This window comes from Musca autumnalis, unplaced genomic scaffold (assembly GCF_047663935.1).
Source record: "Musca autumnalis isolate F117 unplaced genomic scaffold, ASM4766393v1 scaffold_4, whole genome shotgun sequence".
NCBI lineage: Eukaryota > Metazoa > Arthropoda > Insecta > Diptera > Muscidae > Musca > Musca autumnalis.
The window spans coordinates 122210602-122223647 of record NW_027411977.1 but is presented as its reverse complement, the minus strand read 5'-3'; the positions used below and the strand labels follow the sequence as shown (position 1 = coordinate 122223647).

The window sequence follows — 13046 nt, the reverse complement described above, 5'->3', positions numbered from 1 at the left end:
CACACACCAACGGCTTTCATCTCCAAAAGGAATTACCTCTGCCCCAACATTTGTGTTCGCAGTGTAATTTAAGCAATAGTGGGAGGCAGTAGGATTCTATCCATTGTCGAAAAGTTGTTCCACCTAAAATTGTGAAAGGACTCTAATTATTCCATTTTAATTAAGACTATTTTATGGTGGAGGGTATAAAAAGTTCGGCCCGGCCGAACTTAACGACTTTTTACTTGTTAGATTTGCTTTTGAGTATGACTTTCCCAACAATAAATGATTTGACCTATTTCGGTAACTTAAAAAAGGAAATTATGTATTATTAACCGATATTTATGTATTTGTTATTTTGAGGTATTTATTTTGTTATTGATTCTGCATTTTGCATTTTAAAAAGTAATAAATCACTTGGTTTTTTGGTCCATTGTTGAAAGTACTTCTCTTTAAGTTCCAACCAAGCATCTTGATATTCAACAGATTTTGATTTTACTTCAGAATACGACATTGATTCCAAATCATAATACTCTTTCAAGAGTTCCGGTTTCAGTTTTACAGTTTCTATAAAACTTTTGAATAGATTGATTTTAGCAACTGATAACGCTGCAGACGGAGTATTTAATTTCTTTGTTGTAACACCTTGACGTTTGCCATTAACCGATATTTCGTAGGGTCTAAAATGGAATGAAACGCTTATTAGATTATATTATTTGTTAATATTCAAAGTGAATACCTCATAGCATCAGGAATATTGCACCATACTAAACCATTAGGTGAAGGTTGTTTCTGTTCATTTTGATTGTGTGGGAAAACTTCTGCCTTATACATTCGTAGTTCTGGTTTGTGTAATGAAAATTTGTTATGTTCGTAGGAGCTACTTTCAAAACGCTTATAAATTGCCCTTTCCAAAGCGTCATGATTTGTTTGACAAAAGTTTAATGTTTTGAAATATACCGGTTTATCCAAAATACGATCAAGTAATGTTCCTTGAATTCCCATTACCTGCCATTTGGCTAATTTATCACTGCAACTCATTGACAGTGTTCTTTCACCACGACCAGGTTTTGTACGTACTGCTCCAACTATTTGTTCAATGTCATCAGTGTGTCCAGATCCCAATAACTTTGCTCCTGTATAAACCACGTCACCGCAATAATCGTCTTTTGTTGTCTCTCTGCTGTTGATGCATTCATCAAGTTTACATTTCTTATGTAGCGGTTCGTGGTCATCCTTATTCCTTGTGTCTTCAATGATACAGGCATCACCACAAGGAATTTGTGTACACAAAAAATGAAATGACAATTCATCTTTCAGCTTGCATTTGTTTCTTTCTGGAATCCACTCAAAGACAGTGTCATCGTTGGTCTTCATTGCTTGCTGCAAATGATAATAAAAATATCTCAGAAGTGCTCTACGGGCCAAGACCTCAGCATGAGAGTCATTAAGTATTAAACCTTTTGGACATAATTTACTTTTACCAATGCACTTTGTACCACATCCTAGTGAGACTACTTCAAAGGTGTTTTTTAATGAATTGTACATAACAATACCCGCCAAAACAGTCCATTCCGACTCGTTGGGCTTCCCAGTCTTAGGTAAACTTTTGAATTTAGAAAAACAAAGTTTGGCAATGGTGTCTGGACATAATTGGCCGTTAGTCATGATGGAGTTTTATTTATTAATTTAATGATGGTGAGGCGATGTTATTGTTAATGTTTTGTTTTTAGCTCCTCCTGAATAAGGGGTCTAAAGAACAAAAAAGAGGCCAGCCAGAGTAACAGCTGATAAGTGTATCTTCTTAACAAACACCACTCATTAGAAACTGATAACACATAAAAAGCGTGGCCAATAACAATCAAAATTCTAGGGGCTATTATTTTTCTCGACAACTATGGATTTGGTTTCGACAGCCTTTATTTATTTATTTATTTTTTGGCCTGTTCCCGTACTTTATAAAGTGGTAAAAGTCGTAAAAGTTGTAAAAGTCGTAAACGATTTTCATATAAATTTTGTGTAAGGGAACGCAAAATGTGTAAAAGTGGTAAAAATTGTAAAAACTTTTTAGTTCTGGAACAGAGCTTTTATTTTATTTATTTCAATTCACATATGCCCAGTCTTTCGACCTTAAGGTTGTACACTACAATATAATCCCATGATAGCAAGTAAATTTTAAATTAAGTAACTTAAGGGAGAGATGACTATAGCTTTGTTTCTTTACTTTTTTTGGTAAAGACACACAAATTTCGCGGGAAAGCAAAATCCGTTTTTAGGCAATAGGGGGTAGGAAAGAGTATTGAGGAGCTCTTTCCTCTCCGCTCTCTCCCAAAAAACTCAATTTACTTTCCCGATAAATTTGTGTGTCTAAACACAGACTAAGGGTGGTAAAAGAGAAAAGTGTCAAAATTGCTCTCTCATGAACATTTTTACCAGAAAAGTAAAGGAACGGAAAAATGGTAGGTCTGGCAGCAATGTCGAAAAGAAACATAAAAAATCAATTTTCGTCTTTTATTTCACAGTTTTTGATTTAGTTTTATCAGCGTTCGACTTTTTCTTCTGTTTTGCGTCCATTTTCTTTTTCATTGTGAAATAATCGTCAAACAAAAGTCGAAAAATCAGTTCTGCCATTTTTTACCTGCAGAAATTTTGCTGGTAGCTGTGGTAGAAGAGAAAGCCATTTTCGCTCTCTCTCCACTCTCACTCTCTTAAAAATTGCTTCCAGTTTTGCCACTTTTTGGGGTTAAGGAACGCTTTGCAGGTTAAAAATGGTAACAAATGGTAAAAATGGTAACCTCAGGTAAGTAAAGGAACACAGCTTATACTACTCCAATATAAATAAATAAAAAACCAATTATAAAATAAATAAAAAACTATATTAAATATAAAATATTTTGATTGATTGAATTATTATACTCCAGGAAATGGAAGGGATGTTAAACTACTCCAACAACTTTAGCTGAACAACAATGACACATTAAAAAAATATCCAATGTGTTACCCTTTAATCTGTACGTGTTCGATCTATATACCCCTAATTATTACGACTTCCAAACAAAGTAGTTCCATAGCCGGAAAATGTATAAATCTTCTTTGTGAGGGAAATAATACTATTAAATGTCCTAGCCATGACACTAGCGGAAGCCTATCGTTCATGTTGGTTAATAGCAACATTTGGATTGGTGCTTTTTATTGGTGGAGCCGGCGTTCTATTTTGGAATGAGGTATGGAGCTTTGTAGTTGCCTCCACATTGACTTTACTTATTAATGGTTTGCATTCCAGGGAAGAGCTGTACATACAATAATGTCATTGGACGAGGCCTTAGATGATGCTGTAACCCTTGAAGCAGGCGCCGATGAAATTGAACCAATATATAATGATCGAATTGTACATATCAGCGGACCCATTATTGTTGGGGAGCCCTTAACCGAACCCGATTATAACATTCAAGTTTTGGCTGTTAAATTAAAGCGAAGAGTTCAAATGTATCAATGGGTCGAGGAGACGGTGTATGTAGTATAATTGAGTTTACGGATTGGGCTTGAATATACTTGAATTTTTTAATGAAACTAGCAGGTGTATTGCCGGCAATATGCTCCGTTCCAGAATCTGCAAGAATCAACAATTTTTACTACGACAACAATTTTTCCTTTGTTATCGAAAAAATAAAAATTAGTAGTTTCTTGCACTTCTGGAACAGACCTACTATTTCATACTAATCCGAGTACAGTTCGTAAACTAAACTTAAGCCAAAATGTTGCAATAATTTCACTGAGAATACTTTAAAAATGCTTATTTTTTATATAGCGAACACAATTACGGAGAAAGTGTGGCTTCTGTACATACAGAAGATCGCACTTATTATTATACAAGGGATTGGCGTGATCATGTTGTCGATTCGCGTTCATTTTATATACAAACAGGACATCAAAATCCAAGGCATTTTCCCATTGAATCGGCCACACAGACAGCCGATGCAGTGTACATCGGTCGTTTTGAATTGGGTAGCGATATAAAAAACAAATTCAATAATTATGTTGAACTAACTTCAGACACGCGGCCTGAAGACCCTTCTATTAAGTTACATTTAGGATTATATTATCATACGAATGATATTTTTAATCCTGAAATAGGTGATATTCGAATTTTATTCTCATTTGCCGGCATGGAAGGAGAAATGGTAAGTGGTGATATGATGATGATTATTTTGGGTTAATGTAATGTTTATTTTTTTATTAATTTTTATAGTACACAATAGTTGGTAAACTTGTAAAGAACAAAATCGAACCATACGTAACTAGCCGAGGTGTTAAAATTCTACTTGTCTATCCGGGTGAACATTCATTGACTGAGGTGTTTAAGAAAGAACACCATGCCCAACGCTTAACCACTTGGGGCTTCCGTTTTATGGGTTGGGTTTTGGTATTTTTCGGCGTTACCTGTACATCAACTCTATTGCATCTGATATGTAAGTATGAATTATGAAATTGAACTATTCGGGTATGTTCTGAGACACACTTCACCTCTCACTTCACGCCTCAAGCATTTTGTTCACCCCATTTACGCTAATTTTTCGAGGATTTTATGGACTAGGGTGTACTCTTCTTTTTAAATACCCTAATGAATCTTAGCCAAAAAAAAATCTCAAAAAATAGGAGTTAACGGTTGCAGACATTTTTATGTGAAAAGTATGCGTGGTAGGCAATTTTAGAATATGTTTTATTAATTTGAAGTGTCTTGTGGCTAATCTTAATGGGCGTACTGAAAACTCTTTCATTGTGTTCAATACATACACTGAGCAAACTAATGCCACATAGCCATATTGAAATATATGTATATTCTTGATCAGGATAAATGCATGAACGACCATCCGTCTGTTTTAATAACTCTAGCATCCAAAAAATTGAGATAGGGCGCTAAAATGTTACATAGATCCGTATTTTGTTTTGCAGACTGGTCAAGTCAAAGATGTTTTGAAATAGCGTACATATAATGGAACCGTTCGTTTCCCGATATGTTGACGTTTTTATCGACATTTTTGGCTCAAATTGTATGCAATTTAGCATTTAGAGTTTCCAGTGGTCAAAGAACTTCACCACTTAAAATAGCGGACATAGGTTCACGTTTTGGTACGGCCCGCATATAACTGTACCATCCGATTTCAGGTATTTTTAAAGTGTTTTTCTGTATTTTCATTCTAAATTGACTGTTATTTGGCATTTAGGGTTCCCAGTGATCAAAAAACGTTTCCACCAAAAATTGTGAACGTAGGTCCATGTTTTTGTATAGCATCCATATAACGGTACTATCTGAGTGCAGATATTTTAAAGTTCGCATCTATATTTGTTCATGGTGTATACCCTCCACCATGAACAACTAATTATAGATAAAAGTTCGGTGCTACGAACCTTCGCTTTGAGATTAGCGGCGTGTTTACTCAAGATTGCACTTGGAATCTTTGGGTTCTGAAGAGTTGTAACAGTCAGAGATGAGTTGTTATAGATGGATCAACTGATGATGACTAGCGTTGTTGTTTTACCCAGTCTGAATGGATGTTTGTAACTAAATAAGCAGGAGTTAGATTCGTGAGTGGGTGCAGACGGTCAGTATCATAAGGGCTTTGATGACAGCAAAGGTACCTGGGCACCGGTTGAGTCTAGGTTGCAGATCTTCCATCCCAGTGTGATAATTAGGATGACTTGGTTGGCAACACGCCCGCCAAGGAAGGACATCTATACAAATTTACCTTCTGATAGGTAGACAATAGGGCACGGTAGACAATGTCAGATGTAATTTTAGATTATGCAGCATCCTGTTCTCGACATTTGTCATCTGAATTCTTGAATTCTCCATTTCGTGCCGGTCAGGAAGGGAGTCTATAAAAATTTACCTCCTGGTTAAAGTGAAGGAGATTTTCGAAGACTATCCAAATGATGTTCAAATTATGGACGGTCTCTTAGTTTATTCCTCTCGCGCAGGATTGTAATTGTGGCTAAGTATTAGGAAATTTAAGCGCTTTTGTTGTCCAACAAAGCTATGTCATTAGCTAGCGTCTCTTGAGTCCATATAATTTATATTTTCAATTTCATTTTTTTCAGTGTCACGAATACAATTCCTATCAGCACTTGCTCCAGATCCGCGTTTTCCAGTGGGCGCGAACGTTTTACTTTCTCTCTCTATGGCTTTGGTGATAGCCGCTGTGGCTTGGATATTACATCGACCCATGATTGGTGCTGGATTAATGTTTGCTGCAGCTTCGCCATTTGTATGGTTTGCCAGGGGAGTGGCAAATTACCAAAGAGTCAATTGACAGGATAACAATGTGAAAATAATGATGTTGAAAACTACGAATGGAATATTTGTAAACAATAATTACAATACCAGCTTGTATATCTTATGATTGTTATTGCATTTTCCCTAACATGTTTGAACTGATAAGTTTATCCTCACATTGTTACAAGTAACCGCAAATAACCTCCTTCTCATTTTAAAAATTGATATTATTTTATGTTGTTTATATTTATTTCGTAATTGGAAAAGAATAACAAATTATCTTAGCATTTACGGACTGTTTTTCTTAAGACGATTTGTAGCCTAATATTTTTGATTTGCTACTAAACTCCTTTTATTAAAAATCGTTATGTTATGAAAAAAAAAAACGTATTTGGTAGCAATTCGTTCGAATGAATTGGTTTTCGTAACAAAAACACGCCATTAAAAATAAATATAAAGTGTTTTAATGACTTTATTTTAATGCATGGCCTATGGGACATACGAACAATCAAAAGCAATTGGGGAAATAGGAAAATCACCTTTATTATTTCCCCACATTATTAAAATACCAGTAGTGGGATTCTCTAACACATTTTTTGGTTATCGACAAAAAATGTTAAAATTGAAATGCGTTTAATTTCCGTAATTAACGATATTATTCGGTAAGTTAGCTACCAATGAAAAGTAGTCGCAAAGTTCTACCGATAGCAACAGTGATATCAAATTTTATTTTAACTTTTCATTCATAAATTTGGGTTTTAATTTGACCGATTTTTGTCGGTAACCAAAAAATACCCTAGAGAATCCCACTACTGTTCATGTCTCTACATATGAAAATTATGTTCCTTAAAATTAAAAATATTTTTTTCTTTATTTTTTTTTTATAAGTTCCGTAGGACTCCACTTACATTGTATCATTGATTGTTTTTATAATTAATAAAAGAAATAAATATTCATGCCAAAAACAAGTATACAAATATTTTCAATAATTAGTACCATTCTCACGAACATCGAACTCCCAGAGTGCCAAAGGGAGATCTTTCATGCAAAGAGTTTAGCCAGATTCTGCTTTAGTGCTGGGGGACTTTATCGCCGAGTCCAAACGGCGTAACGAAAACATTACACTGATTATTAATCTTCCGATAAAAATGTGATGCATTTTCGGAGACTCGAATGGGTTAATGTTTTGCACCATGATGCCACCTCATTCCAAATAACAAAACTGATAATCAGGTTTCGCTCCCGCTAAATAGTATTGCAGAAACTCATCAGCGACTTATGTGTGATTCCGTGGACTCAATTAGTATAGTGTGATAAAAAATATGGTTCCATTCATTGCTTCTTCAACGAAACACATTGAAACACTTTCAATTTTACATTGCTAATTGTAGGTATTAAACTCCACATTTGTTTGTTTAGAACAATCACTTTCATTTTCTAAATTTCGTCCTGATGAATTGTTCTCAAGAGTCCCCTGTGTTTGCTGATTACTACCATGACTCTGTGATGGAATGCTACCGCTGGTATTTGGCGAATTATTTCTCATTATATGTGGGCTTTGAGACTTGTCATGACTTGTGCTATTGGTATTCTCATCAGCCTGTGACTCTTCAAAACGTACATAAGGTTCAAAAGCGTTCAATTGCATGGAACCACGATGCAGTGTACCTGATTCGGCCTCAAACAATATATCGTTTATGAACTTTTCAGCAAATAGACGTTGATCTCGAGGTAAACGTTTTAGTTTATATGCCCACGTGCGGGTAAGTGATTCCTCCTCGGGATAATTTGTCGATAGGCAATTACATGAAGGCATTGCGGTAAAACTGTTGCTGGAAGTTTTCAAACGTTTATTGCCATCATTAGGGGACTCATGTGAGGATGTCGTCTGAGCCATTTGATGGTTATATGCATTTAAATTGTTGGCACTACCCGCGTTATTTGTTAAGGTATTGAAAGGTGTTGCTACACTGGTGTTATTGCTTTGAACTTCCTGTGACTTTTGCTGCTGTTGTCCTGTTATGTTTGATATGTTGTTATTTTGGCCAAAAGACTTTTGAAACAATTGCGTTATATTGGGCGGCGGAGAAGTACCATTATTCATACGAAATCCATAGGGTGATATTTCCAAAAAGTTTCCTTGATGCGTCACCTCATTAAAGATACCAAAGGACGATGTTGAGCTGGTTGAGGTAGTGTTTGGAGTCTCACTTTTAATGTAGTTCGGATCAATGGCAAGAAATTTCTCTGCATTCCGCAAGAAATCTAATTCATAGAATGTCCAACATCGTGGTTGATAACTCGTTCCCTGCTTACGGGCACTTTCCACTATTTTCAGTTCCTTGCGATAATTTGTTCTCAGAGTATTGATTTTCTTTTTAACATCCTGTAGATTAGCATCTCGTTTTAAGTATTTATATATGGGAACCAACTGTTGATATGCCTCCGCCCGTTTGTCTCGATTTGTATAGTCTCGCAATGTTGTGTCCCACAATATCGGAAGGTTGTGGTATGTTTGTATGAAAAGTTTTAGATAATGACGATTCTCTTCGGTAGTAACACTAAAAGATGATTTCATATTGGCTGTCTGCTGCTGTTGTTGTTGACTGGGATCTAACATTCCGCAAAAGTTTATCTGTTTGTGTTTTTAAAAACTTTTCAAATTTTAGAACCGTTAGAACACTATTCCACAGTATATAAACATTGATGAAATGGCGGTCACATATTAAATGATTATTACCTTTTCAACTAGCAATTTGTCCAAAAATAAAGATTTCTTTCCTCTGACAACGTAATGTTATGTTGATGTATTGACCAACTGTCAAATGGGTTATAGGTATTGACAGATTGCAGCATTGACCCATTGAATTCTCGCATTGCCAATTGTTGTGTCGAACAATGCTAGTTGGCGACACTGTAAAAGCTTTTTTAACGGTCATAAATAACATTTAAAAGATAATGGATGGAAGGGATGCATTTCTTCTATTGTTGAATTCTTCTGTAGTTGTATAGGGATAGTTTAATCTAATTTATCTAGTTTAGCAAATAAAACAAAATGCTAAATGTATGGCAAGGAAAATCTATTTTTTGAGATTTTCTAGTGTGGGTGGTTGCTTTTTGGTCAAAAGGATATTTTTTCGCAATTGGTGTCGGATCCTGTCTATATGTGAATTCAATAAAATCATTGCCTTGTTATTGTACGAATTTTTGTTATTATATTTTTAAAATCAAAGTGAGTATTGGGTTAAGTTGTTGTTGTAACAGTGTTGGATTAAGTGGGTTCTTATTGTTATAGTATGGTTACATTAGAGTTTTTGCCGGGTTAACCCACTTCATGAGGATTTATTTGACGTTTGCGCTATAGAATTGACATTTGAATCCCAAACCCAATGGGTTAATCCGGTTAATTGTAACCGGGGTATTATTTTAGTTATTTAATATAACCTTTGTAAGAACTTAGCACTTAAGATTTATCATTATTCAACAAAAAAATAATGTTAACAAAATGGGGCTTAACATTAAGAACTGCGTTAAGTCATAGACTAATAAATGTTTAGACAGAGAAATTGTAATGGGCTTGTTCTTTCTAGGTATCCCTTACGGAAAGTGCCAGCGTTTTCAATCAATTGCTGATGGGATCGTATAATAAAACTCAGCTTTATTGTTAATACCCAGCAAAATTAAATGGAAGTGATTCCATGTGAAATCATGATTTCACTGGTTGTTTTGCATGAGTGCGAAAGGAGTCGTGAAAGATCCGATCTTTTTAATCGAATTTTCATGAGTGCAATTGAAGTCGTGAATGATCCGATCTTTTTCATCGAATTTTCATGAGTGCAATTGAAGTCGTGAAAGATCCGATCTTTTTCATAGAATTTTCATGAGTGAATTTGAAATGGTGAAAGATCCGATCTTTGTCATAATATTGTCATGAGTTTAAATAAATTGATAATTACCAGCACAATAAATTATCAAATACTCATGTACCCGAATAATTGTGTACTTGCTGAAGTAATTGTTAAAATGAAAATAAAAGTCAGATTAAAGTGATCGATGGTGCCAAAATGTATATATTTTAATTAAAAATACAATGTAAATTGATATAAAACAAAAGAAAAATATATTTTTTGTTTGGAAACCTGCTTCGTTTTGTGGATATTAAAAAGAAGTATGGAAAAGACCAGGTCTATAAACCACGAGCTCCACCAGCCGACCAACACTGATATAGTAAAACATATCGAGCTGCAATTATTGGGTTGCTTGGGCCATGTTAACAGGATGGATAAAGATGCCACCGGCATATGAATACGAGCCATTTGACGTTATGCGACCCGAGGGAAGAAAAAATCCAATGTAAAGGCCAAATTGAATGTGATATCACAAAACATGGCATCCAAAATTAGAGAAGCAAAGTAGAAGATCGGTAAAATAAGTATAAAAGAGACCATAACATGGTAACTATTAGAGGCTAAGTTTTTTCTTTTGAAATAACATAACAGAATTCAAATGTATACTAGATTTCCCAAATGATGAGCTTGGTTTAGAGATTGACACATCATTTATCGAATATTGGAAAAAATGAACCCCAATTTGAAAGAAATATCTTGCAGCCATGGAAGAGATAAATATGATATTGCAGATTAATATAATATATAGTTTTGAAAATTTTATACAAAATAAAGAAAAATAACATCTGTTCATTGTATTCTTATTAATTCAACAAATTACATAATTGTATTGCAAATTTTATTTCTGATTGGCGAAAAACCGGATCCAAAGCATTGGTGCAAGAAGCCATGGCAATGAACTGGTGCAAGAAGCCATGACAATGAACTGGTGCAAGATGCTATGACAATGAACTGGTGCAAAATGCCATGACAATGAACTGGTGGAAGATGCTATGTTGATGAACTGGTGCAAGATGCTATGACAATGAACTGGTGCAAAATGCTATGACAATGAATTGGTGAAAGTGTGTGTCACTCCCTTGTAAATTTCATTGGTGATTCACCTAAATTTTCACCTATGACATGTCACTTGCACCCATGATTCAACTCATGATTTGTCATCGAACATTTTGCTGGGTAGAAAAGTATAAAAAAGAGTTTGTGGTGTTTTACATTTACGCGATTGCTTTTCGAAGGTAGGTTTTGACTGCTCAAAAACGCGTTGTCCGTTTTGATTGTCATTCGTAATTTTCATATCCAGTGTTGCGTGTATGAAGTCATTTTACGCAAGCGTACTTTTTGTACAAAAAGAAGTACGGCTTTACCTAAAATTTTCACGTGCGTATTGTATTTAAACATTATAAAATAGAGTAATTCTTGTGAATCCCATAAAAGCAGGTAAAACGAATCGGTTACAAATGCTAATAGAGAATACCGTCATATTTAAAAAAAAGGATGATACCTGCGTTACCGACGTAAATTTTTCAAGAAAAATATTTATGAAATAAGGAAATTCTCATTTTATACGAACAATTCTTCTCATAACATTTTTTATTTCAAAACATTTAAAATAATTTCAATCGCAAAAATAAAAAATCATAACATTTACATGAACAATTTTTTGTATAATACTACAAAATAAACAAAAAAAAAAAAAAATATTTCATGAACGAATTTATCAAAAAAGATCCTTTTGTACGTTTTTGTTCACTTACTTCCACATTTTGTTTCAACACTGACACAATTTACGAATGACAATCAAAACGGACAACGCGTTTTTGAGCAGTCAAAACCTATCGTCTGAAAACGCTCTAAATGTAAAACACCACTTTCTTTTAATACGGCTGGACACAGAAGGCCAGATTAGTTTGACAAAAAGGATGCACAAAATATGTAGGTAGGATGAGTTGCATAAAAGTGCATTAACGAGTTGTCAGATTTTCATATACCAACAATTGCATAATGTTTTGGGGTAAATTGCAATATTTTGTTGAATATTTTTATATGGGAATGTAGATGCGGCCATGATTACCCACATATTAGGTCTGTTCGATAACTTCTCAAGTAAAACGTATTTGCAACTTCTTGCAAGTGCTCACAACTGTGTCTCATTTCTCTTTAATTGAACAAGTTTATTATCGACCAGCATTTTATAAAAGGTTGTGCAAACATTTGTGTTATCGAACTGACATATTTGCTCTGTTCCAGAACCTGCAAGAAGTTACTATTTTTTACTACGATAACATTTTTTCCTTTATGTTATCGGAAAAAATGGTAAAAATTGGTAGATCCTTGCAGTTCTGGAACAGACCAATAGACTTTTACAAGAATAAAAAGTTTAAAAATTTATTGTTATTGCCATTTTAAAAATTGAGTACATAGCTAACTGACTCAATTCACACTCAGTGATAGAATTTAGGTGAGAGGATTTCTTTGTATATTCTTTTATTTTTCTGTGCTACTATTTTTTACTACGATAACATTTTTTCCTTTATGTTCTCGAAAAAAATAGTAAACATTAGTAGATTCTTGCAGTACTGGAACAGACCACATATATATCTGCTTATAGGGACTTCAAAAATTTGTCAAAAAAGCTCATATAGAAAAATTTTAAAATGAGTTTCTGTGAGAGCTTTTTTACTAAAGAGCTTTTTTTATTAGTAATTACGATTTTATCTAAATTTATGTAAAAACCAAAGCAAATTTATAAAAGGTAGAAGTGAAAATCAGCTGTATTTTTACTTTTTTGTAAATTTGGGTTTCAAAATGTAATAGGGTCTACTCATGAAATTTGAAACTTTGGCATTTGCTACCATAAAGTATTTCTTTTCATCCCAAACATTTAA

At 34.2% G+C, this 13046-nt stretch overlaps 3 protein-coding genes across 4 annotated transcripts; 1 reads left to right on the top strand and 2 right to left on the bottom strand.

The window, feature by feature from the left end:
* Positions 1-305: 305 nt before the first annotated feature.
* Adat1 (Adenosine deaminase, tRNA-specific 1) lies at positions 306-1794 on the bottom strand. The gene is made up of 2 exons (XM_073980864.1): positions 719-1794; positions 306-659 (listed from the first exon to the last, which is right to left on the bottom strand). Exons 1-2 carry the CDS (start codon positions 1645-1647, stop codon positions 347-349), a joined length of 1242 nt encoding a protein of 413 aa, XP_073836965.1. The 5' UTR covers positions 1648-1794; the 3' UTR covers positions 306-346.
* A 1201-nt stretch (positions 1795-2995) lies between these two features.
* Tmem43 (Transmembrane protein 43) lies at positions 2996-7218 on the top strand. The gene is made up of 5 exons (XM_073981825.1): positions 2996-3203; positions 3263-3489; positions 3788-4160; positions 4229-4448; positions 6079-7218. Exons 1-5 carry the CDS (start codon positions 3108-3110, stop codon positions 6288-6290), a joined length of 1128 nt encoding a protein of 375 aa, XP_073837926.1. The 5' UTR covers positions 2996-3107; the 3' UTR covers positions 6291-7218.
* Positions 7094-9076, bottom strand: LOC141401530 (uncharacterized). 2 transcript variants are annotated; one of them, XM_073981823.1, is made up of 2 exons: positions 8994-9076; positions 7094-8907 (listed from the first exon to the last, which is right to left on the bottom strand). In XM_073981823.1, exon 2 carries the CDS (start codon positions 8871-8873, stop codon positions 7635-7637), a length of 1239 nt encoding a protein of 412 aa, XP_073837924.1. In that variant the 5' UTR covers positions 8874-8907; positions 8994-9076; the 3' UTR covers positions 7094-7634. The 2 variants fall into 2 exon arrangements, with proteins under 2 accessions (XP_073837924.1, XP_073837925.1); XM_073981824.1 differs by having other exon boundaries at positions 7094-8888; positions 8994-9069.
* Positions 9077-13046: the final 3970 nt, after the last annotated feature.